Source organism: Vanessa cardui, chromosome 12 (genome assembly GCF_905220365.1).
Source record: "Vanessa cardui chromosome 12, ilVanCard2.1, whole genome shotgun sequence".
Lineage (NCBI taxonomy): Eukaryota > Metazoa > Arthropoda > Insecta > Lepidoptera > Nymphalidae > Vanessa > Vanessa cardui.
The window spans coordinates 4,967,927-4,993,638 of record NC_061134.1 but is presented as its reverse complement, the minus strand read 5'-3'; the positions used below and the strand labels follow the sequence as shown (position 1 = coordinate 4,993,638).

Sequence of the window (25,712 nt, the reverse complement as noted above, 5' to 3'; positions counted from 1 at the left end):
GTCTAACTTGATATCTTACTGAAAAATAAAATTGTTTGGTAAGAAATAAGCTGTGCAAGCAGGAAGCATATTTTACCTATTTGTCAGCTGTCAATTTTTCAACTGTCAGCTTGATATATATCTAAATACTCTTGGAGTTGGACATTTGCTTTAGCAAATCATGAAAATAGTTAAATTATTCACTGAATCAAAGAAACCATAAACGTTTCCTAATTTGTTATTGGAATATACGGTAAAATATAATTCTGGTTTAAACCCTGAAATATATAAGACGGGTAAACTTTGAATAACCTATGAATCTTTATTCCATGCTTTACATATTACGTTGAAGAATCAGAAATAACCATGGCAGAAAATATAAGGTAAACCTTTATGTTTAAAATTAATATTAAGTATACAAATATGTTTCAAAATGTTGAATGTCAATAGTCTGGGAGATAAACACGCTAAATGCAGATTTTTTGATGGTTCAGGAGCAGTTTGCATGCGTAATTCTTGGACGACATAATATATAATTTAAATTATTTCAATCTTTTAAATTCATTGTATGAATTATTTCTTTCAGATTGAAGTCTAAGTATGACTTAAAGGACAACTATGAACCATCAGATTCTGAAAATGAATATTCTGCATCCGAAAAGCAAATAATGGATAAATTACGGAAAAGAAAACGACAAGATTCTGACAGTGAAGATGAAGTATATGCATTTTCTGAATCAGATGAAGATGGTGAAGATAAAACTGACCTAGGGATAGCCGATAGTGATGTAGAGGGTCAAGAGAAATCAGACGATGACTTACCCGATTCTAAAGCTTGGGGTAAGAAAAAAAGATCTTATTATTCTACTGATTATGTGGATCAAGATTATGGAGGATTTGGTGATGATGAAGAAGATGCTCTCATGGAAGAGGAAGAAGCAAAAACCATACAAAAAAGATTAATTGAACAACTTGGAGAAGATGATTTTAAATTGGATTTTTTTAATAAACAGGTGGCAAAAATTGAAGAAAAAGAAACAACAATAAAAAGTGATATAAGCCTAATGTCAAAGAGACAAAAACTTCAACTACTTGAGAAGGAGAGTCCAGAATTCTTAGGTCTTATTGATGATTTTAAATCTAAGTTATCAGTTGCAAAAGATGACTTGCATCCTGTTTTAGAACTTGTTAAAGGTGGAAAGTTACCAAATTGCTCGGCTTCCAAATTTGTTAAAACAAATTATGATTTAATTTTGAATTACTGCACAAATATTAGTTTTTATTTATTATTAAAGAGTCAAAAAATTAATATTCAAAACCATCCAGTTATAAAAAGACTATATCAGTACAGACAAATGTTGCAAAAAATGGAACCTATATACATTGAGGTAATAAAACCACAAATAGATAAAATATTGAATGCAGTTCAAAATAATCTAGAATTACAGGTAATTAAGGACAAAGATGAAACTAAAAAACGAAAGCCTCGTAAACAGTTGAATGATTACCCAACCAAAAAACTTAAGTTAATTAATGCTATTGAAAAAGATGATGCAGAGGATACAGGAGTATCTGATAATGACAATGATTATGAAGGAAGTGACTTCTTTGCAAGTAATAAGGAAAAGGAAGACAAAAATGTTAGCCAGTCTGAAGAAAGTGGTTTCTCTGACAATGATGAATTAGAAATTGAACAGAATAATCCACTATCATTATCAAAAGATAATGAACAGATTACAGAAGCAGTTGGAGATAAAAGAGAAATCACTTATCAGATTGCAAAGAATAAAGGTTTGACTCCATACCGAAAGAAAGAACAGAGAAATCCAAGAGTTAAACATAAGCTTAAATATAGAAAGGCTAAAATAAGGAGGAAGGGTGCAGTTAGGGAACCAAGAACAGAGATATCTAAATATGGTGGAGAGCCTTCTGGCATTAAAGCTAATGTTAAAAAGAGCATTAAAATAAAATAAAATTTGATTGATCTTTTATTATTCAAAAAATGTATGTAACTTAAACTTCACAATAAAGTAACTAATTACAATTAGTTTTTATTTTCTTAGTGTTGCCACCTGTAACAAAATAACAAAATTTTAGACACTGTTAGTGTTATAGTACATTATTTTTTATGATTAGAGTAAAAATGAAAAAAAATACTAATATTAAAAATTTAAACTTTGTTTCTCTAAACAGATTTAACTAATATTGGTTACTTCATGTCTATTATTGTATGTATATGGTAGAACTAAGCACGTTTCTGGAAGAAATTTGTTTTTGGCACATTTAAGTTACTGAACTGACATAAGGTTTATTTCCGCCCCATTCTGTAGCTCATTTTAATATGCTATTTTTGATGTTTACATAAATAAGATAAGAAATGTCTCTCAGTTTTACTTACAACTTCAACACTTTATCTTTTCCCCCCGACGCAACATATGTTCCATCTGGAGACCAATCTACTGCATATACCTCATCGGCGTGGCCTGGTAAATCTAATTCTAGTTTTTTAGTTTTTAAATTCCAAACTGCAAAACAGAAAAAATGTTTAGGTAAATTATTTTTTATACACTACAGTTAAATCAAAATGATGAGACCACTGATTAAAACAGGAGTCACCACCACTCATAGAGATTGGTGTTGTAAGAAATATTTACATTTCCTTTCATCATAATGCACCAACAACATTGAGGTCTATGATGCTATGCCTTGTGTTTGTAGTTAAACTGGCTCATTAATTCTTCAGACTAACATAACAGAAGTGAATAAAAGTTAATGAAACCATAGATGTAAGTATTCAATGCAATGTGCTATTAAAAATGTATTTGTTAATGATTAATTAATGTTTATTTATAATAAAACACACTTAATTACTTATTTCCACTATAATTTTATTTCGAAAATTCTGGTAACATTTACGTCAACTCTCTAAACTCCATAAATCCATTCTGAATATTGTAGAGTAATAAATTAAGTTTTGCTATTTGGCCTTGTCCTGTTATGTTTGGAATAGAGTATAAGTGTTGCTGTGTTCCAGTTGCTGTTTGGCAATATAGTATTAGATGCGTAGAGAGTAGCACCCAGACAGGCTTGCATAAAGTTACCAAGTAAATATAAAGACATGTTTTACCTTTTAATGTTGAATCTGCACTGGAACTTAACAAAAGTCTAGAATCTGCAGACCATGCAACCATGTATACAGCTTGCACATGCCCTCTTAAAGTTGTTATAAATTTTCCAGTAGTTGATTCCCATAATTTAACAGACTTATCAAACGACGCTGAAGCAATAATTCTGAAAGAAATTAAATTAATATTTTTAGCAATTATGATATTTGTAAAATTTTTGGGCATTTCGGTATTGCCATTTGGAGTTGAAATTAAAACCTTTAGAAAAAATTCTGGGCTATCGAATTGTTAAAGAAATACCACGAACATATATATGTACCAAGATAGCAAATTAACTAATAAATATCACATACACCGTATTGTTGTTAAGCCTTATCAAATGCATAGCTTTGCATCGGGGGCTGATGAGGATTTCGAAAATTATAATATAATATAATAATATATTATTTTCTCACTGTTTTTATGAGTATATTAGTTTTTGATGATTAGTACGAAAACGAATTGTGCCCAAAACTATTTCATTCATTGTTTGTGTTAATGTTGATTTTGTAATTATTAATTTTTTTCTTTTTGATTGTCACCTACTAACACTCTTATTAATTACTTTATGCATATTGCTATGCTTTTATTTTGATATTAGTGGAAACTTGATTGGTTTATGTGTTATTTATTGCATTTTTTTTATATTTCTGCATTTATTTATTGCAATCATAACTATCTATAATAAAATTACCTTGTATCTGGAGAAAATTTAACATCATTAATGAGTTGTTGATGGCCAGTCATTCTAGCCAGAGGTCTTTTCTCTTTTTCAGGTAGCCAAAGGAATAGAGTAAAATCATCAGAGCCAGACACAAGTCTCTCTTCACCTTTATGACATGTTTCTTCATACCTTTGCAATGCACGTTGTTGTAAAATAGTCCCTAGAAAACAATTGTTTTAAATTCAGCTTTTTTAGTTTCATAAGTATTTTAAATCAAACAAAATTAAAGATAAACTTACTATCATTTGTAGAGTCTAACCTATCTAAAATAGGATGAAAAGGTCCGGTTCGAAGAACATAATCTGTACTCAGAGCTAGTGTATTAACCCAGTGGGCATGACCTTCTAAAGTTCTACATAGTATTCCATCATCAGCTCTCCAGACCTAATACATAAATAAATAAAAAATAACAAATTAAATTTCATTTATAAGCACAATAAACAATAATAATCATTGTAACAATGAATGAAGTTAAATATGTATTGTGTTTATTTAATTTGACAGTAATGGAAGGGGTCTCTATCCACGCATTGGATAGGTATATTATCTTTACTTTTTAAAGTCTTTTCTATCACATAAAATGTACACTTGTACAGCCTGTAAATTTCCAATTGCTGGGTTAAGGTCTCCTCTCCCCTTCATGGGCAAGGTTCGGAGCATATTCCAGAAAGCCTCTCCAGTGTGGTTTTGTCAATTCACATGTGGCAGAATTCATTGAATATATACAGGTTTTCTCACCCTGTTTTCCTTCACCACAAAGTACAAGATGAAATATAAACAGTGGTTCCTATCGAGGTTTTTACCTGCAAACATTGATTAAGATGTACAAACTATAACCACTGGGCCATGTTTGCTATCACATAAATCTTCTCATTATTTTATCATACCAGAATACACTTATATCAATTTACCTTAATAGTTCTGTCTTGAGATGATGTATAAATGAGGCCTGTCCCTCCCCATTTTACACATGTTACTGCTTTGGAATGTCCTGTCAGGCTTAAAACTGTTTGTCCAGTTACAGTGTCCCATATTCTAACATCACCATCTTTTGATGAACTAGCCAATTTACGACATTCTGGGTTTCTGGAGCAAAAAACAAATTTATTTGTTTAATTACAATTTCAAGCTATGATAAATTTTATATCTTTCCTTCGTTTTTTTTTTTTTTTAACAAAATCTGTATAATGATGTAAAACAATATAAGTATACATGCTGAATTTAATTACTTATTCAATAAATATTTAATTCAATATTTACCTTATATAAGGTTCCCAAGTTAGTGCTGTGACCCATTGTTTATGTCCCATCATAGTCTTCCCAATTTGATTCCCTGTTATTGGGTCCCAAAGCATAATTCTACCTTGTTTACATGCTGATGCTAGCTTGGAGCCATCTGGTGACCAACTGATGCACAGTACCCAGTTGGTATGACCTACAATCATATTTTATTACAATAACTGTAATAATAACTGTATTTATATCATGTAAACAAAAAATGGTAACACAATTCTGTTTAAGAAAAATCAAAACAGAGTTAAAATATAATATAACTAAGGATACAATTGATTATCATTGTGTAATTTAATTTAGTTTTTATGATTGCATGGGTTCTCCTTTTATAATATGTATAATATTACGCAATGCCTCTTTCATACTTAATTTAATTTTGTCTTTTATTTTTATTTCTAATACAATGAAATAATATACCAATAATATTTTAATGTTATATTATGACCATTAATTCACTAAGGCATAGAGAATTAATTTAAATGCAACCATGTCAAGCTCAGCATACCTTTGCATACATGTAGTGGAGTTTGTGTATTTAAATCCCAAAATCTAACTGTAGTGTCACCAGAACCACTGGCTAAATTATTTCCTGACGGACTAAAACAAGTTGATATAACTGCTTCTGCATGTCCAGGTATAGAACTAAAAATAATGTTATATTGATTAAGACAAATCTGTTCAAAATGTTTTATAATACCAGTATAATATTTTAATACAAACCTTGTACAACGTGTTACTGGTCGAACTTTAAATATTGCTTGTTGTTGATATATAATATCTACAACTTCTTCAGAATTTAATTTAGCAAGATCCAAGGCTTCGTGTAATGTTGATGTTATTTCAGTATCTTTGACGAAAAATAAAAATTGTTTATCTTCCTAAAATAATTAATATATATTTTGCAGTTATTACTATTCAAAATATTATTTAAAATTAAACAATTTCCAAAACAAACCTCTTTTAGCAATGCATTGCAAATAAGTGTAAGTTGATCTTTATTTATGGTTAAAGGTAAATCCAATGGGCTGCCTGTTTCTTCTCCAGTATCTGATTTAAACCTAGCTTGCACACAGCTAGGCAAGTCATTGTTTATGTCCATTTTAAAAACTTCTTTTAAGTTATTTTATAAATATAACCTCTTAAGTCAAAAACACATTGGAAATTTTGAAGACCTGTCAAGTGTCAAAAAACCACAGAATACAATATAAAAATAATTTGTTACATATGTATTATGTATATTTTCGTTGTATTTTATTAAACATTGAAAAACACATATGTAATTACCAATATTTCTGATTACTATATCATATTTTTTTATTAAAATAAGTATTTTTTTTCTTAAAATATATATTTTGTTTTAAACGGTGTATTTTTAATTGTTAACAAAAGAAATATAGCAACATTTATTTATATGTCTGACGTCGGCTTATAACTTACGTGTTATGTTTATCGTTTTATTTATAAAACCATCTATTCCGACAACTTAAAATGAAAATTCTATACATTTTATTTATTTTGTGGCATATTGCTTACTGTGATGAGCATACACATACATATAAAGATGGAGAACAAGTGGTGCTATGGATGAATACCGTGGGCCCATACCACAATCGCCAAGAAACGTACGCATATTTTTCCCTTCCTTTCTGTGCGGGTACAAAAGTAACCATTGGTCATTACCATGAGACATTATCAGAAGCTCTTCAAGGCGTTGAATTAGAATTAAGTGGTTTAGACATTACCTTCAAAGATAATGTACCAGCGCAACAATTTTGTGCCATTGAACTTGACGAACAGTCCTTTAAAGCATTGGTGTATGCCGTTAAAAATCATTACTGGTACCAAATGTATGTCGATGACCTTCCGATATGGGGTATTGTTGGAGAAATAGACGGCGATAATCACTACATTTGGACCCATAAAAAATTCGATATTGGATATAATGGGAATAGGATTGTGGAAGTGAATCTCACAGCCGAAAATAAAGAACGACTAGTGCTTAACGCAAAAATTCCTTTCACTTATGAAGTCAATTGGAAGAAGAGCAACATTAGATTTGAAGACAGGTTTGATAAATATCTGGATCCTAACTTTTTTCAACACAGGATTCATTGGTTTAGTATCTTCAACAGTTTCATGATGGTTATATTTTTAGTAGGTCTTGTATCAATGATTCTTATGAGAACACTTCGTAAAGATTATGCCAGGTACTCAAAAGATGATGATCTTGATGACTTGGAAAAGGATTTAGGTGATGAGTATGGTTGGAAACAGGTGCATGGGGATGTGTTTAGGCCTGTTCCACATTTGGCTTTATTTTCTGCCCTTGTGGGAGTTGGACATCAGCTTACTGTAGTTACATTAGCTGTTATTATTTTTACTATTTTTGGAGAGCTCTACACAGAAAGAGGCTCTTTACTATCAACAGCTATTTTCATATATGCTGCTACTTCCCCCATCAACGGCTATTTTGGTGGGTCTTTGTATGCTAGAATGGGTGGAAGGTTATGGATCAAACAGATGCTGCTCTCTGCATTTTTATTACCTGTACTAGTATGTGGTACAGCTTTCTTTATAAATTTCATTGCTATGTACTACCATGCATCGAGAGCCATTCCTTTTGGTAGTATGATTGCAGTAATGTCAATATGTACTTTTGTTATCTTACCTCTCACCTTAGTTGGAACAGTCCTTGGACGTAATCTGGCTGGTCAGCCTGACTACCCTTGCCGCATCAATGCTGTCCCTAGACCTATTCCAGAGAAGAAATGGTTCATGGAACCATTCATAATAATCATAATGGGTGGGATATTACCCTTTGGTTCCATCTTCATTGAGATGTACTTTATCTTCACATCATTTTGGGCATATAAAATTTATTATGTGTATGGTTTCATGTTATTGGTCTTTTTAATTCTCATGATTGTGACTGTGTGTGTAACAATTGTTTGTACTTATTTCCTGTTGAATGCAGAAGATTATCGCTGGCAATGGACTAGTTTTCTTTCGGCTGGTAGTACTGCCCTGTATGTTTATCTGTATTCATTTTACTATTTCATATTTAAAACCAAAATGTATGGGCTGTTTCAAACAACTTTCTACTTTGGCTACATGGCTTTGTTCAGTTTGACTTTGGGAATAATTTGTGGTACAGTTGGATATATAGGAACGAGTATATTTGTTAGAAAAATATATTCAACTGTTAAAATTGACTGAATATCAGAATTTATGAAATTTAATATTTATGTTCTCATGTGGTTTTGTCAAAATGTGCTGCTAGGCTAATTGGTGATAACCAACAAAAGGTTTAATAAAACCATTAATATATATTACAGCCATACTGTTAGAAGGTAAACACATTCCCTGGACAATTTTATTGTTGCTAAATGCACTTTGGTGACAATAAAAACCTGTTTCTCAATTAACAATTCTCTCCTAACTGTTGTGATTGTGAGTTATTTGAGATTAAAATAAACTTAGCCTTTTTTTTTTATTATTTCCTAGAATTACAACAAGAATTACAAATCCTATCAAGAAATATATAGGAAAGATGCTGTTTTATAAAGTTATCTTATTTTTTTGTTTTAATTTGTTAATTTTGCATATTATGTCTTATACTATTCTATCATATAAGTTTGTAAATATAAAAGTTAATCAAATTCCTATTATAGAAATTTAGCCGTATGTATCGTGTTTATGGTGTTCAACTTTATAATTATTACAAGCTTATAAAAGTTTAAAATTTATCACTACCTAGAATGCTATTACTGTTCATTGCTAACTCAGTGTTGTTAAAGATTTAGAATAATAATCCTAGGTATGTGATCATTTTGTAAGTAATAACTAGAGTAATTTTACTTATGTAAATATTTACTAGAAATAGAGTTTGAACTCAAATCTTTATAATGCATTATTTTGTATTTAATTTGTGCGGTAAGATGAAGGAATCTATAGTTGTGTATGCCATCCAACACTAATGTATCTTATTGATTATTATCTCAAATAAAGTTGACATGTACATGGAATAAACCCAGTTTCATTAATATTTATTTATATTATATCTAATTAATACTGTATGCTATGTTATCAAGACATAATAAGAATAGCTTTTTTAATTATAATAGGCAGTTAATGAAAATATGTAATTAAAATGTGCATGAAACATATTTATTTAGAGTATTTGACTTGTAACAATAATCAACTTGAAGCAATAACACTGAATTTAACATTTAGGACATCATAGATCTAAATAAAATAATAAATATATGCCGTAACTAATTATATATAGGCATTAATCTACTGCGCCTTTACTAAGTCAAAGTTAAAGTTAGAAATATATATATCACATTATTTGAATATTTTGTTATATATACTTATTCATAACTTAACTCTTTTAATCAATCTTGAAAATTAGATTTAGAAAAAATTAATAACTCAAACATAATTGAACCTATTATACACAAGCCACAAGAAATTATTATAAAGAAAATATATTAAGTGCTTATACAAAGTAAGCATAAATATTATAGATTCTGATTGTATTATTTATAATATAATTGTAAAATGTGTGTATGTATATTTAAAACGTATTAAACATTTATTTATTTTACGTGTTTCCCAATTGTTCTTCTGCCTAAATTTTGTTTTGCAAGAGATCATTATCTTTGATTTCGCGCCAGCCCATTACATATTAGGTAATGTGCTTTATTTTAATTTTGGTAATTGAAGCATTGAATAAATAAATATCACACGACCAAGTTGCTCGTAACAATACTTGAATTTTTATTTTTATTTAAAGATTTTAATTAATCTTAATATTACTTAAGTGAATTGAAATATAATTAAACGTATATAACAATATCATTTTATGTTTATAAAGGATCTATAAGTATGGGCGTCAAAAATAAGATTAAAGTAAGATAATAAAATATCTATATTAAACAATTATTTATCATCAGTTTCAACAAATGTTTCAACATCAACTGCTCCTTTCCTTGACTTTTTGCCTCCAGGAACCCTCGCGTTAAACGCTTCTGCTGTCCTTTTTCTTAACAAACCAACATCTTCGGTCTCGTCGCTTTGATCAGCCCACTCCAACACTAAGCGTCTTCCGTAAAGATGAGTCGATTGGCAGAGAGCTTCAAATGCAGACTAAAAAAAATAGATTCATATTTGAAAGCTTTATAGAATAATTTTATCTCACCTAAAATCAAATAAACACAAAAAGTCGACTGATGTTTCATACAATTATAACACGTACACCCTATAGTTTTGGAATTATGTCTGAATTCAATGATGGTTTGTTAATTTTTTAAATAGACCAATGATTTAATTGTCTATTTTTAACCGACTTCAAAAAAAGGAGGAGGTTCTCAATTCGTCGGGGCCTTTTTTTTATAGCATGTGCTCGACATTTATTACCTTTGCATCCGTTTTAGAGTAGTAGTCGACGAAAGCGAAACCTCTATGTTGGTCCGATCCAACCGTTAGCTTTTTAGGGAGTCGCAATGTTTTGATTTCTCCGAATGCTCTGTAAGAAAAATTTAATAAAATTAAAAAAAAACAATCGAAATATTGTACTCTATGTTTTATTTCTTGTGTATATTTTGATTTACAATTAAGATAGTAAAAACTATGTTAGTTAATAATTTTATCAGTAAAATAATATTTCGTTTTGATCTGTATAAGATATGATACATTTAACGGAATTGATAAATTATAATGATAAAATCTTTTGACTTAACCCGCAAGGTTATCCATTAATACTTTTTAATGTTATCAATACATTTATTTCAATTATCAATATATTATTATTCACATAGTCTAATATATTATTAGCTATGATTACCTGAATATTTCATGTAATTCATTTCTGTTAGCTTGGAATGGCACATTCCTGACGAGAATTTTCGTGCCATTTTGTGCTGTATCCTTGACACTTTTCTTCGATGACTTTACTTCCGCGCTGAAACATTAAAAGCCTCAAATGTAATAATAATTTTCTTTTTGTCGCCGACAAAAGACGTATATAATGAGAGATTAATAGAAGTCACAAGTAGCAACAGAAAATTTAATATTGCCTGCCTTGTTAGTCTAGTAGTTGGCCTATAAGGCTGCTGATTTCCTGGGATGATTTCCCAGGTCGAGCCACTAAGTTATTGCTTATTATCTGCTAAGATCGAAGTTTGGGAGGACTTCGCTCCTATGCATTGGATACCGAACGATACACGTTTGAGCGCCTTATGGAAGTTAGGAAACAGAAGATACCTACATATGTATATCATCTCTGCACACGGTAACTACGTCGAGTATGGCCTCTGTGAGAAACATATTATGTAATATGTCGCATTAATTGTTTTTAATACAGACTTATTATGATTGTGTTTATTATATGAATTTTGTGACAATTTGAAATAAATCGATTACGCCGAAACGCTGTTTCATTTTACACGATACCCGATCAATTCGATTATACCATGTTATCTTACGTTTATTTTAATCAATATTTTACCAAATATCATATATATATAAATCAATAAACTATTGCATTTATATATATACCTAACCCCTAGAAACCCCCTAAAACCCTTTAGATGTCGACCTCTTCGTGTTTCATTTGTTTTGGTAATCGGTTGAACGATTTACAAGTTACCCTGCATGAAAATTACATAATATTCATGCTTAGTTTTAAATAAGTTTCATGGTATATTAATCTATTTCCTTTAATTTAAAATAATATAGTAACATCAATTTTTATACACGAAGAGCTCATAAAAATATTTGAAATATTTTCATAGTTTTCTGAAAGGTAAATAGGAACAAATGACTTTTCTATACTTACGTATTCCCTCTCTCCGATCGTTTCAGTTCCAAAGTTTTACCGTCAAGAGTTGAGCTTTGAAGCTCTTTCAAAGCTTTATTTGTATGTTCTTTTTTAATATATTGAATAAATCCGTAACCCATGGATAAGAACTGTCCGGGATTTTTTGGGTCTTTTTTCTTGGCTATCGTCGCACTGTGAATTCTTCCGCAGCACGAGAAATGCTATAAAAAGTTAAATATTACGTCAAATTTTTTTAGCGGTGGTGTTGATATATAAATGGACAATAATTTTAACATTATGTACGGTAGACACGTTCTGGTAGCCTTTACTACTTTACGATTTATTTAATACCAAGACTCAAAATATAAATCGATTCATCTAGTCTCCGCTCTTTACCTTTTAATACAAGTTGGCTATTAGATACTCAATATTTATAATAGGCTATTTGGTTTTTAAAAACAATATTATATTATTCAGTAGAGGTTAAGGAACCCAGTAAAAGTTGTTTTTTTTTATTTCTAGTACATAATTGCCGAAAAATATCATATTAAAATTCCATATTTAAATAACGCGCGAAAACGATACTTGGACAATGTGGCGCTGCAATGGGGTCGGTGACGTCACTTTGCTGTATTTTAATCTGTGGTACATACAGTAGAAAAGCAAGATTTACAAGATAGTGACTTCATCATAAGCCCGGACAATCAGGAGCGTTTTGTGTTACGTGACAAACGTTTGACAAAATGCATTTTTATGTATTGATTTTTGAATAAATTACGTATTATTTTCAAGTTTCGTTAGTAAATAACCAGTTTTAAACTCATAATATACATTGATTACAATAATTCAAAATTTATTTTTCGTATTGTCAAATAGCCTATTCTAGTACACTAATATCCCTTTATTTCATACTTTCTAGCTAATATCTCTGAATCTTAAAATTACATTTATTTTAAGATCTACCTAAATACCTTTGACCAAATAAATATTATCAAATTAGTAACACTGACCGCTTTTAAATTCTCTTCTGTGGTTTTGAAATTAAGATTTTTCACAAAAAGTGTTGTGTCGTTCTCGGGTATCTCATCTTCCATGTTGTTTTCTTCGATATTACTTTCTTTAATATTCTCTTGCTTTTCGCTTTTCTCTTCAGACGTTACCTTTTCGTTTCCGTCAACTTTACTGTTACTCTTTTCTCGTACTATGTCGTTGTCGGCGACTTTTTCACTAAGTTCTTTTGATTTTTCAGCATTTTTAATAAATATGTTTTCTGGTGCCCATTCCAAATAAAGGGGGACCGACTTGAACTGAGAGTATGCCAGTTTAGTGAAAGCCTTCTTAGCTTCAAATGGTTCTATGAAATCTACAAGCGCGGTGATGCCGTGGTTCGGCATTACAAAGCGGGACAACTGACCGTGTTTCACGAATAACGATTTAATTTCTTCTTTGTCGGTTCCCGCTGGTAAATTTTTCACTAATATACATGTTTTCGATCTTTTATTCGCGGGCTGAAAGACATATTTAATTATAAAATATGTATATTTAATAAATGCTGTTTAAAAGTCACGGAGAATTACAAAATTAGTTATATATTTACTCTGTTGAAGGCGTCCAAATAAACACCATTAGATTCTAAGAAAGTCCTAGTTTCGGCGACCAGTTGTGTCTCTCCCAGAGCGAGACGAACAGCCGCACTGGTATCTAAAAATTTAAAATTAGAACGACTGAGATAATACAAATTCATTTAACTGACGATCATTGGAGATCGCTTTTAAAAGATGGCTTTATTGCCATTTATAAAAACTATGTATATATATAAGTCTCTTACTTTAAAAACAGTGCTATGTGAAATTTATGAAAATATTATGTTATTGCACTTCAGAAGCTTTACTACAAGAACATAACAAGAGCATAAATTTATTTATATTTTTAACTGAGGTTAGGTGAGGGAGTATATAACACAGATTAGAAAAAAAAATGGTTTTGATTTAACATGAGTTTAGATTTTTTCTAGATTCATTAAAATTTAAAAGTATACCTAAAAACTGTTACGCGTTTAATCACATCCCTGGTGGGCAATATATTCAATTATTAACAGTATTAAATATTTATTTATAAGTAATAGCTAGCTATGACCTCCAAAGTGAAGCTGGTACAAGGTTTCTTTGACCATAGCAAATAAATTAGATAGAATAATTCACACTCACTTTTATTGCTATCGCTTAGCAAAACCTCTTTAGTGGTATTATAGTTGGCGGCGACCACGTCCGCGACGGCGTTGGCTCCCAGAAACAGCACATTCCAGTTATGCGACGAATTTGCTTGTTGTTTCAATTTTTTCGCCTTCTTCTCTTTAAACGACAGTCCTTCTGCAAATTATCAATTGAAATTCAATATTAAATTATAATAAAGAACCGAATTAAATTTATTTATAAGAATAAACTAAATTTATAATAATAGAAATTTATTTATAAATAGCAATAATATGCCATAAATAGAGATCGTATAACAGATGTTTGTGACGTCATAATGTTAGTGTCCTAATGGTTATAAGAACGAGGATAAATAAATCACAAATATCTATATGAGCGGCATAATATATAACATTGTGGCGTTGTTGAGCATAACTGTTGTATACTTAATTATATACTCTGTGGTTGTATTACTACATTCTTATAATTTAAAGTGTATTCATCTGATGAAACTAACCATCGTCCTCTTCATCGATTAGTTTTTCGGTTTTGGCCGGTAACAAATGCAGCATTCTTCCACAGAACGCCGTACCATCCAGCTCCGTGTATGCCTTCACAGCGTGCTCAGGCATCACGAACGTGACCGTGGCGAAACCTTTGGGCTGACGTAGCACTGGATCTATGGGCATGTTCACTTCGGTGATTGGACCTGGAAAATAAATTAATACAGGTTTATTTTTATGAAATTGGTAGGCGAACTGGCAAATAGACCTTCTCTAGATATATCATCACCACCCAGAGATATTGTCACAGGAAATTTCAATCATTCCTTGCATTTCCAGTGAGATTGAGTTATGTTTCTTGTGTCTGTAGTTATGCTAGCTCACTCACCCTTCCAATCGAAACAGAACTTCCAAACCGTCAGATCGGTTGGCAGGAGAATATGACGTTTGGGTAGTACCTTATTAGCAATATATTACTCTATATCATCTTCATGCATTATTATAATGGTATATTTAAAAGTGTTTTCTCTGTACTGAAATATTTTTATATATGTAATCAATACGAACCATATTTTTCAAACAAATTCGTAACTTCTTGTTCAGATACGACATACGGCAAATTCCTCACAAAAATGCTACCGCTCTCGCCAATAGTTTCTTCATTGCCGTCTTTCTAGAAAAAAAAAACTTAATTTATTTCCACGATTTTGAATCGATTTTCATTTGTTGTGTGGGTGCACGGTAAGGGTCGGACTGGGCTTGTGGATAGTAGACGCGGGTCTTATCCGTGGGTATATCCGCGGTAATACTAAATGATATGCAGTGGCGGATTTACCAATAGGCTAAGTAGGCTAGAGCCTAGGGCGGCAGATTTAGAGGGGCGGCAAATTTAGCCAAAATTTGTCTTACAGAAATTAAAAAAAAACTTATAACTATATGTATGCACATTACGTCCGTAATCCTTATATTCGCTACTACATAGCGGGTTGGAAAAATAATCTAGTAACTGACAGAAATATCACCTAGTTTATAATCATACTAATAACGGGAAAAAACCGATGTAATGAGGATGATAGAACACAAATCGTAAATGTTGCAAAAATAAACATAGGGGAGGCAAAAATTGAATAGCCAACTAGCGGCAGATTTGTAAATCCGCCACTGATGATATATCATTGTATTTATTTTGTTGGTCGAACAGTTGAATATTTTTGTAGTTCGAAAACAGACATTCAGTTTTTATATCGTTTAATGACAAGGCCAACATCTAGCCTGTAAAAGACGCTTGTAAAAAACGCTTCAAGCATATATAATTGAAGAGTTTAAAAATTTGGCATTTTTTTTGACATTTTCGACGACCTCCGTGGTCGAGTGGTGTGTACACCGGTTTTCATGGGTACGCCACTCTGAGGTCCTGGATTCGATTCCCAGCCGAGTCAATGTAGATTATCATTTGTTTTCTATGCTGTCTTGGGTCTGGGTGTTTGTGGTACCGTCGTTACTTCTGATTTCCATAACACAAGTGATTTAGCTACTTACATTGGGATCAGAGTAATGTATGTGATGTTGTCTCATATTTATTTATTTATTTTTACCCACATTGGTACGAGCAGTCGTCGTGTGCTATCTATGTTGATTTGTTTGTATTTATATTGTGAACAATCAACAAATCAACATTTATTGTTCGATTAGTTCAATTTGAATTGAATCTATTAAAATCTTGTATAACATGTTATATGTATACCTTAAGTACTACTTTCTTAAAAAGGAAATTTAACAAAGATACACTTTATTTAACCAAAAATGTTTGTATATACCTCACGTTTTTCCTTTATGTTCTTTTGTTCCTCTTCCTCTGCGGCTTGCTTAGCTTTATCCTCATATTTATAAACATGTAGCCGATGTTTACCTTTAAAAGCAATATACAATTCTTAGTTAACTAAAACAGGTGCAATGGTCAAATAGATATTCCATTACATAGCACAATAGGTTATTTGACTGATTTTTAAAATCCATTTTATATTATTAAGTAGAGGTTAAGGAACCCAGTAAAAGTTGTTTTTTTATTTCTAGTACGTATTTGCCGAAAGATATCATATTAAAAATTCCATATTTAAATAACGCGCGAAAACGCTACTTGGACAGTATGGCGCTGCAAAGGGGTCGTTGACGTCACTTTGCTGTAATTTAATCTGTGGTACATATAGTAGAAAAGCAAGGTTTACAAGAAAGTGACTTCATCATAAGCCCGGCCAATCAGGAGCGTTTTGTGTCACGTGACAAACGTTTGAAAAAATGCATTTTTATTTATTGATTTTTGAATAAATTAAGTATTATTTTCAAGTTTCGTTAGTAAATAACCATTTTTAAACTCATAATATACAGTGATTACTATAATTCACAATTTATTTTTCGCATTGTCAAATAGCCTATTGTTAAAATTATGATAAACAGAAACAAAAGAGTTAGATGAGAAAGTGAGCGGCCAGAAAGAGAAGATATTAATATTATGTACATATTTATTTATCTTCATTGCAATTATGATGTCTATGATAATGAATATGACTTTCAATAAAAGGGTCTTTTTCTCATAAATTCCAAGTTGGTAAAAACAAAAAAATATTTTGGATTCAATCCTTTAAGTAAGATAATTATTGATATTAGATACTATGTAATTTTTTTTTAATTTATACATTTATAGATAACATAAAAGTAGAATGTTAAACATGTTTATATAAATAGTATTTTAATGAAATGGCAGATTAACAAAGTTATCAAAAATTATCAAAGAAAAATATAGTTTCTCTATAATACTATAAAAATAATATACCAATTGTCATACCTATAAAGAGTTTATCTTTATTAAGTGCCTTGTTAAATTCCTTTTCAGTCCTAAAGCCTACATAACAGAAGCCAGCCACTTTCCTTCCTTTACCCAAAGGAAATCTAATTGAGTATGGCACTAGAGGCTTAAATAGTTCTTTAATATCTTTTTTTTTACACTTGAATGGTAATCCTGTTACCTATAACAGAAAAAAAATTTGTTAAAATGTTGATGGTGATTCTGTAGTACCACAATCAGTAAACTATAAATGCTTGGCTCAAATGTCTCAACAACAATTTTGATAAAAAATACATTCCATATGTGGACATGGGGTGTTGATGAGTTAAAAAGGTCACTTGGTGTCATATAGATTGTGATTATTAAAAAAAAAAGTATGCATGCAAAAAAATAGTTTTTTGTTTAACTCACTTTAACATGCAACAATGGTCTATTTCTAATTTTTTTAGGCTTTTCTTCCTCTTCTTCTTTTGATTCTTTTATTTCTGTGTAACCGTCAACTTTCTTCATTAGTACTTTCATGTACTGAAAAAAAATTTTATATTAGTCGAAAAATATACAAAATCAACTGAATGAATACAATATGGATGCTTTTCACTTGTATGTGTTTTAATATCATTTTATTATAATGAATAGAAATAGTATAAACACTAAGTTACTATAAAAATATATCTCATACATAGATTGTTCTTTGGTAAAGACCGTTTACCTCTAAATCACTTATATGTGTGTCTGCAATTTTTTTCTTATGAATGGTTTCATTTTCTTTCTTGTCAGTTTCTTTAGTCTCTGCTTCTTTATCAGTTTTATCACCTTTCTCAGGGCTTTCATCTTCAACTCCACTATCTTCTTCTTCACTCCTGTTAGCTTCCTCTAATGCATCTTTTATCCAAGCAGTTTTCTCATTAACATGAGCTTCTATAAACTCTGCGAACAGTGGATCTCCTTTGTGCTAGTAAAAAGTACACATAGAAATATAATTAAAATATCATGAAATTATTCTAAATATTTCATATACATGCATATTGATAATGCATTTTAGCTATAGAGCTATATATACAGCTTATACGGATAAGATTTGGAGATATTGGACATTATAAAAAGATTAATAAATACAAAGCAAAGCATTTTTTCAATGTATGTACTACTTTTTTCTCCACAGAATATATAAGTTTTGTAGTTTTTATCATTTATTAAATTTAAAGTATGAAAAAAAATTCATTGACTGTAATCCTGGTTATAACTGTGAGTTTTAAATGAGTTTTAAATAGTCAGTATGGCAAACAATTTTCATTTTATAACTGCATAGAAACAACAATTCCAGCAACATATTGCAGTACCAGTTCTACCAATTGTTTGAATTTGAGTATAGTCTATCATATGAAAACAATTGTATTAATGTACCAATTTAAGAAGTTCTTTAATTTTGTTTTTGTTCTTTTCCGCTTTTGATATTTTATCCTTCTTCGGCTTAACATCTGGAGTGTCACTTTTGTGTAGTTTCTTATATGCTGTGCTGTCAGTTGCATATTTGCTCCATGCCCTCGGCTTTTTCTCATCACCTAAATTAGCACAGTCTTCAACACTTATCTTCATACTGTTTACAAATGTACCATTGAAATGTTCTTTTGCCGCTGCCGCTTGTTCCTCTGTCCGGTATCCCACAAAGCCAAAGTTTCTGAACTTGCCATCTTTTGTATATTTTAACTGCACGTCAGTTACTTCACCCTTTTCACCGAATAAGTCTCGTAGTTTTTCTACAGTAACCTTGAATAAAATTTTATAATAATGATTATTCCACCCAAGACAGTTAAAATTTTCGTAATATCAAGTTAATATACCTTGTTTGGTAAGTTTTTAACAATAAGTCGAGACATTTTATAAAGCTTGGCCTTTTCGACATAAATAACAAATAGCTTTAAATTCTTTTGAATATCGTAATTATTTTACAAGATGTATTAATATAAAAACAAACTATTCTTTATTGAATAGAACAAGATTAACCTATTTGAGAATATATCGATAATCAAAACAATAACACGTGAATTACTTGACAAATTTCTCATTGAAAGAATGACAGCATTTGAAATTGACATCAAAGCAGGGCTACCAATATAATCTTTATACTTTGCGTTCATTCTTGAGTAAATTAAAAATATAATGGTTGGAACATAACGTAAATAATAGCTAAAAGAAAATATAGTTTAGAGAATTTACTTTTTTTTTCTAAATGGATCTTCTTCATAATTAGCAGAACCTAAATAGAAATAAAATAATTATTAAGTTTTATTTTTACATGATGTGAAATTGCCAGTTTAAAAGATCAACTTACGTAACGTTTTGTAAAGTTATGGTTGTTGGATATTTTAGAACTTTTAAGACTATTTTAGTTATGGTTATTATTTTTTTTTGGCTTAACTACACTATATCCTAAGTGTTTTTCCGGCATTACAGTGTAGTTTGTTGTCAAGAGATTAAAAATTGTGATGTTGGCAAACCTTATTTTATGTCTCCCATATGTTTATGTCATTTGTGGAATGTCATCAAAATCATAACACTAAAAGTATTTTCTTTCATTATATATTGACTTTCGTTATTATATTACAGGCAATATATTAAAAAAATAGTAAAAGAACAATAGTTTCAAGTGTTGAAAATGTCGACTGCAATGACATTTGGGCAAAAACAATTTATACCAACACCGCCAGAAAAAGGCAGTTTTCCGCTGGACCATGATGGTATTTGTAAGAAGAGTATGGTTAAGTATATGAACTGTATATTTAGTAATAACAGTAATAATTCTATGTGTCGAAACGAGGCCAAAGATTACCTAGCTTGTCGTATGGAACATAACCTAATGGCAAAAGAAGACTGGACTAAACTTGGTTTTAAAGAAGGTGAATTGTAATATAAGAAATGAAAAGATAATTTTATATTTAATATATGTAGTTATGGTTAGTTCTCAATTAAATGTTTTCAATACTAAATTGCCTTTTTAATATTTAATCTTTCTTCATCATTCCATATACAACAATTAGTTTGATTAAATTAGATATATATTCTTTTCATAATCCATTTAGTATTCACTATTTATGTAAACCATAATGACAACATTCACTTGTTTAAAAAGTTTATTTTTACATATTTATATCTATGATTTTTGTATAGCTAAATTGTATTTGCAAACTTACCAAATCTCATCTATGTTAACAGTATAATGTCTAAGTATTTAACAATATTAATTCCTTGGAAATATATACTCTACAAAAAAAACAGTACAATCAAAATTACGCCATTGTAATGTAGTCTCAAGATCTTGTGTGGTCATTGTTTGAGAATTATTTATTAAATTTAATGAGAGTAATAATGGAGTTCTGTATTTTTATAAGAATAAAAGAAAATCTATATTATTATATTCTATATAACTTTAATGTAATTTCCAAGTAATACTTGAAATTATTTGAGAGCTTTATATCTTTGCTCTGCAGACTTTTTTTACTATATGCTATTATATCTTTATTATAAAATAAAGTTAATTATTCATCAATTCATGAAATATTTTTTTAAATTCCAATATTAATGTTTGCCTTGATGTACACACATGTTTAATAAAACAATAAACATAATAAAAATTCTTTATTTGTTCTTAATTAATAAGCTTAAAAGTAACTTTTATGTTATTTGAAACAGCAGTTACAAATTATTGAGTAGCATTTATTTTAAAAAGATTACAAATTTGTGTTTTTTTTTTATTGCCAATGGCATATTTTTAATAAACGTAAATATCACAGTTATTATTAAATTATTTGTGACAAAGTTACTGAAAGAAAACATTCCTTGTCAATAATTAATATATGACGAGATGAGATTTATAAAAATGATTTTAAGGAATTGGCTTTTTTCCACTTTATTACTTATTCTTAGAATATGCCTATTTCCTCAGCTAATTGCACAAGGTAATATTAATATGATATAACACTATAGGATTATTATGGAAGAATACTATTATTATGTAGGTTTAAAATATTAACTGTCCATATTTATAGGACTTATAGATTGATAGCATACAAAAATACTTAATTTCAATTTATTCTGTACATTAACTAACTATGAAAAGCACCATTTTCATTCTGAAGAGCTCCACTTCTTTCACTCAAGCATTGGCAGTCATTCAGTACACATGCTATGTATTTATTAGTTTAATATTCATGTAATTCACTGCAAGTTCAAAAAGGCAATAATTACCTTACTAACATGTATGTATTGGTTAGTGAGTATTTTATAATATAACCTTTTGGTATATAGCTAAATAGACAAAATAGATGTTCTATTTTATCAACAGAATGAAATTTCTTCTTGATTAAATATTTCATGTAATAATACAAATTCTATTAATGATTATAAAATACAATTACAGTATATTTCATATATATGGAATCAAAATATTTTTATATATTACTAGTTTTTGAAAATGACTACATTACAATATTAACATTTATTACTACTATAATTTACAAATTACGAGTATGTGAACCTCTAACCAGCATAGGAATAATTCTTTTTTTACACAATTGTATATTAGTATGTAAATGTTACTATTTTACACTATGATCAAACATTATCACTATTAAGGCATACTTGTGGATTTTTTATATCTTCATTACAACAATAAACAATTTTTGATTAACTTATGTAGTTTAAGGAATTAATTACAAGATTTGTGATTTATTTCAAGTTTTATATATGAAAATACACTTTTATATTACATAAATACTGACACTAACTGACAATACAATCTGTATTCTGTACAGAAGCTAAATAAATGGTGTTTTATACCTTACATTAACGAAAGAACTCGATCATGTTGAGATCAAAATGTACATACAACATTAAAATAAAAACAAAATGTCTCATTTCTATCATTACACTAAGAGTTAAATGTAATTTACTTTATATACAAAATTTAATAATTTACTTACTAAAACGGGCAGTGCATCATTTGCGCAGTTCATTTATTACAGTCTTATTTCAGACAATATCGATATGTACTTGTCAAATCAGACATTATGCATAAATTATGTAAATTTATTTCATCTCTAATTTTATTTAGGTTAATAAAGTGGCACACAATTTAGAAATAATAAATATATTATTTACAGTCTGAATTTAATATAATGAATAAAAATTAGAACTAGGGAAGGGAAATATGGCAGGATATTAATAGCATGTGTGGATGCGGCACTAGGAGAACGGAGCGTAGAGCCGGGAGCGGCGGGTGCACGGAACGGCGCTCTGCGGCCAGCTCGTTCAGTCGGACATGACATCCAGAATGGTGCAGATGGGTATTGCCTTTCATGTTCCACTCGCATTTGAAGATCGTTAAATTTCCAAAAACCTTTGCCTTTGAAGAAGTAGGTCTTACCTGTGAATTGAAATGTTAAATATTTTATAAGATTTCTTTTAGCAGTTTTGTTTGGGGTTGTCTTAGTTGGGGTGAAATGTTAGCTTACCATCTTTCCATTGGAACACACTGTCAATGTTGTAACCAACGCCTTTCCACATCGCCATATCCCGAGGGTAGTCTAATTCGACTCTTCCAATTTCTTCGTCAAACCTGTTATTAAAAATAAATGTCAGAAGAGTTCAAGTGTAAGTAACCGTGACACGGATATAAAAATAAGACTTACTTCCAGTACATGGAACCACTATAGAAATATGTTTTGCCATTGTGACCCCAAACCATGGCAGCATCCAACTTCTCTACACTCTCGGGTAGGCCAAGTTGAACTAGGTTTTTAGGATATCCTTGTATTAAATATTGTGAATCAAACAAGTAGAGATGTTTTCCTAAAAAATAGTTTTAACGTTAGTAAATTTTAAAATAACTTCATTTAAAAAACTTTTGTCTTATGTAACGTACCAATAAAGATAGCAATTTTTCGATCTGGTCTTTCGTAAACGGCATCAACATGAGTAAGATTTCGAGGTAATCCTGACCACATTCTTGATATCTCAATTGGGTATCCCGGGTATCGGCCATTTGCTCCTATCCTCCAATGGTACTGTAAAAATAATCCAAGTATTAATAATAAATATGTATGAATTGTTGGAAAAACTTTAAGAGGTGGTAAATTTATTCGAAAAGGATTGATTATGCATTTACAACACTTTCAATGCTTTCATGTAAATTAGTAGAAAAAATAAAAATAATAAAGATGGATTATATCATCATATCATGTTTGAATCATTGATTTGATGTTCCTCATTTGAGCAGTATGGTTTCAGAGGGTAGGGTTGAGTACCATCTTTAATATAAGAACTATGACTATTTGAAGTTAAAAGATAACATGAAAACTAAAAAACATAATAAGCAATGATCAAAATAAAATTTGAAATAATTACCCTATTTTTAAAAATGAAGAGCTCCCCACGTATAAGAGACACAGCATCGTAATTAGTGTCACATGTATCAGGTTTGTCTTTATCTGGTGAGGTTGTCGGTCTTACGGTGGTTGTTTTGACCGTTGTTGTCTTGACGGTGGTTGGTTTCACGGGATAATAAGGTTTTTTCTTCGGATAATCTTGACCAGAGTCAGTTGGGTAATTGGGTCTAGGATGAGTTGGATATTCGGGACGACCGTAGGGATACCGCGGGCGGTATGTAGTAGCATGTGTCGTAGTTTCGGTTGGACGAGGATAATGATTATGATTAGTTCGACGTGGATGCTCTTCAGTCGTATTATAATGTCGCCGATCTGGGTAATAAGGATTTCGCTCGGGATAATTTCTTTCAGGGTAATGCGGCCTATCTGGGTAACTAGGCCTTTCGGGATAATATGTCGGATTTCTACTGGGTGCGCGGGGATAGGGAGTATAAGGACGATGGTTAGGGTGGCGTTCTGGGTGATGCTGGTGTATATAGGGCCGTCTCGTTGTTGTTGTGGTTGTAGTTGTTGTTGTCGTCGTTGTTGTTGGTGGAGTTTCCATCGGTCTATAATAAGGAATCTTCGCCCATGTTCTCTTTACTTTTGGACCTAAAATACAATGATTATGAACAAATATTCAAATTTTTCTATAATTTATTGAAGTAATAATGTATTAACAAAACAATTCTTACCATACATCTGCTGAATGCCATTCCTATCGTCTTCTGGTAAAACAAAATTTGGTTGTATTCCTTGATACCAGGGAAACATAAGTGCACCTTTTACTGAGCTGTGACTGAGGCCAAGCGAGTGTCCAAATTCATGAGCAGCAACAGCGAACAACGACGTTCCTGCAAAACAATACATCAATATTGGTCAATGTTTGAACATGGCTGTGGAAATAGAACACAAAGCGTGGACATATCCGTTGTTCGGGTGAATTATCACGCGTGTGGTGTTACAGGGCGACCTTAGCACGGTAGTTGTGTTCAATGTGTCGGCGCTGCGGTCGGGCTTCGTATTGGGTTCCGATCGTATTTGTAATACATGCATCGAATGGGATTATGTTGTCGCTAGTGACTAGTGATGTAGACGGAATTTTCGTCTACACTAATAAATTATCCTTTATTTAATATATATCAAATAGTATTTTATATTCAATTTTGTTGAACAATATTTTAAAATGATAAATGTATTTAATAATTATGGATTAAAATAACCAATTAATATTATTCAAATACTGTGCCATCCAATGTACTGAACGAAACTATAGCTACATAGTAAGTACATGTGCTACTCAGGCTTCTCTCATACTACCTATAGCCCCTCCTCGCCATTTGCATGTCAAAACATAGCTGACCGCGACATGCTCATTTCCGGCGAACTTTTCGTGGAAAAACTACCGCTTCGAAACTGGTTAATTAACTAACTAGCTTAATAACGATGCCTTTATGTTAAAATAGGCTAATAATATAATATTATACCCTTTTAAAATGAAAAATTGTCTACACACAGAATTTATTTTCTAAGTACATCATTGATGTAAAAAAGTCTAAATAAATTACACGATTTTCATATAGAAACAATGTTCATTACACAATTTATAATTTGCTATGATGATATATTAGGTATTACTGGAGCTTAGTTGAGAATATACAGTGTCATGTCCAACATGCCACTCTATATCTAAGCTTAATGTCTGGCTAGATTAACTGCCTTCAGATCTTGCGTACCCACCCACTCGTATTCAGATCCGTTATATTTATT

At 30.6% G+C, this 25,712-nt stretch overlaps 6 protein-coding genes across 8 annotated transcripts in view; 3 read left to right on the top strand and 3 right to left on the bottom strand.

Moving 5' to 3' along the window:
- The first annotated feature begins 77 nt into the window (after positions 1 to 77).
- Positions 78 to 2,026, top strand: LOC124534473 (something about silencing protein 10). The gene is made up of 2 exons (XM_047110368.1): positions 78 to 362; positions 566 to 2,026. The coding sequence occupies exons 1-2, from the start codon at positions 346 to 348 to the stop codon at positions 1,950 to 1,952; spliced, it is 1,404 nt and encodes a 467-aa protein (XP_046966324.1). The 5' UTR covers positions 78 to 345; the 3' UTR covers positions 1,953 to 2,026.
- Positions 2,016 to 6,333, bottom strand: LOC124534472 (notchless protein homolog 1). The gene is made up of 10 exons (XM_047110367.1): positions 6,116 to 6,333; positions 5,881 to 6,038; positions 5,666 to 5,802; positions 5,128 to 5,302; positions 4,779 to 4,953; positions 4,107 to 4,251; positions 3,838 to 4,027; positions 3,107 to 3,270; positions 2,378 to 2,504; positions 2,016 to 2,051 (listed from the first exon to the last, which is right to left on the bottom strand). Exons 1-10 carry the CDS (start codon positions 6,257 to 6,259, stop codon positions 2,039 to 2,041), a joined length of 1,428 nt encoding a protein of 475 aa, XP_046966323.1. The 5' UTR covers positions 6,260 to 6,333; the 3' UTR covers positions 2,016 to 2,038.
- Positions 6,334 to 6,562: 229 nt separating this feature from the next.
- On the top strand, positions 6,563 to 9,185 carry LOC124534471 (transmembrane 9 superfamily member 3). The gene has a single exon (XM_047110366.1). The coding sequence runs from the start codon at positions 6,649 to 6,651 to the stop codon at positions 8,374 to 8,376; it is 1,728 nt and encodes a 575-aa protein (XP_046966322.1). The 5' UTR covers positions 6,563 to 6,648; the 3' UTR covers positions 8,377 to 9,185.
- An 890-nt stretch (positions 9,186 to 10,075) lies between these two features.
- LOC124534470 (probable RNA-binding protein 19) lies at positions 10,076 to 19,588 on the bottom strand. Of its 2 annotated transcripts, none has more exons than XM_047110364.1 (15): positions 19,362 to 19,588; positions 18,925 to 19,287; positions 18,230 to 18,472; positions 17,932 to 18,045; positions 17,521 to 17,701; positions 16,496 to 16,587; positions 15,246 to 15,351; positions 14,693 to 14,884; positions 14,191 to 14,352; positions 13,581 to 13,684; positions 12,994 to 13,491; positions 12,002 to 12,204; positions 11,009 to 11,125; positions 10,582 to 10,690; positions 10,076 to 10,311 (listed from the first exon to the last, which is right to left on the bottom strand). In XM_047110364.1, exons 1-15 carry the CDS (start codon positions 19,395 to 19,397, stop codon positions 10,105 to 10,107), a joined length of 2,727 nt encoding a protein of 908 aa, XP_046966320.1. In that variant the 5' UTR covers positions 19,398 to 19,588; the 3' UTR covers positions 10,076 to 10,104. The 2 variants fall into 2 exon arrangements, with proteins under 2 accessions (XP_046966320.1, XP_046966321.1); XM_047110365.1 differs by having other exon boundaries at positions 10,257 to 10,503; positions 10,557 to 10,690.
- A 439-nt stretch (positions 19,589 to 20,027) lies between these two features.
- LOC124534495 (cytochrome c oxidase assembly protein COX19) lies at positions 20,028 to 20,507 on the top strand. Its single transcript, XM_047110398.1, has one exon. It carries the CDS (start codon positions 20,177 to 20,179, stop codon positions 20,426 to 20,428), a length of 252 nt encoding a protein of 83 aa, XP_046966354.1. The 5' UTR covers positions 20,028 to 20,176; the 3' UTR covers positions 20,429 to 20,507.
- Positions 20,508 to 21,213: 706 nt separating this feature from the next.
- The window catches only part of LOC124534494 (matrix metalloproteinase-2-like), a 153,586-nt gene continuing 149,087 nt past the window's right edge, over positions 21,214 to 25,712 (bottom strand). For both annotated transcript variants that reach the window (XM_047110396.1, XM_047110397.1), the window contains exons 7-12: positions 24,638 to 24,796; positions 23,923 to 24,554; positions 23,441 to 23,582; positions 23,208 to 23,367; positions 23,031 to 23,134; positions 21,214 to 22,942 (exon numbers count right to left, since the gene is read on the bottom strand). In XM_047110396.1, the coding sequence (XP_046966352.1) occupies positions 22,674 to 22,942; positions 23,031 to 23,134; positions 23,208 to 23,367; positions 23,441 to 23,582; positions 23,923 to 24,554; positions 24,638 to 24,796 (1,466 nt within the window). In that variant the 3' untranslated portion in view covers positions 21,214 to 22,673. The remainder of the gene's footprint in view (positions 22,943 to 23,030; positions 23,135 to 23,207; positions 23,368 to 23,440; positions 23,583 to 23,922; positions 24,555 to 24,637; positions 24,797 to 25,712) is intronic.

Coding starts and splice junctions, on each gene's coding strand:
- LOC124534471 (XM_047110366.1), top strand. CDS start 6,649: ATGAAAATTCTATACATTTTATTTATTTTGTGGCATATTGCTTACTGT.
- LOC124534495 (XM_047110398.1), top strand. CDS start 20,177: ATGTCGACTGCAATGACATTTGGGCAAAAACAATTTATACCAACACCG.
- LOC124534472 (XM_047110367.1), bottom strand. CDS start 6,259: ATGGACATAAACAATGACTTGCCTAGCTGTGTGCAAGCTAGGTTTAAA. Junction 5,303..5,665: donor TCCACTACATGTATGCAAAG/GTATGCTGAGCT, acceptor ATATGATTGTAG/GTCATACCAACTGGGTACTG. Junction 3,271..3,837: donor AAATTTTCTCCAGATACAAG/GTAATTTTATTA, acceptor AATTTCTTTCAG/AATTATTGCTTCAGCGTCGT.
- LOC124534470 (XM_047110364.1), bottom strand. CDS start 19,397: ATGTCTCGACTTATTGTTAAAAACTTACCAAACAAG. Junction 18,046..18,229: donor CACATATAAGTGATTTAGAG/GTAAACGGTCTT, acceptor ATTTTTTTTCAG/TACATGAAAGTACTAATGAA. Junction 14,885..15,245: donor GAATTTGTTTGAAAAATATG/GTTCGTATTGAT, acceptor TTTATTTTCCAG/GTCCAATCACCGAAGTGAAC.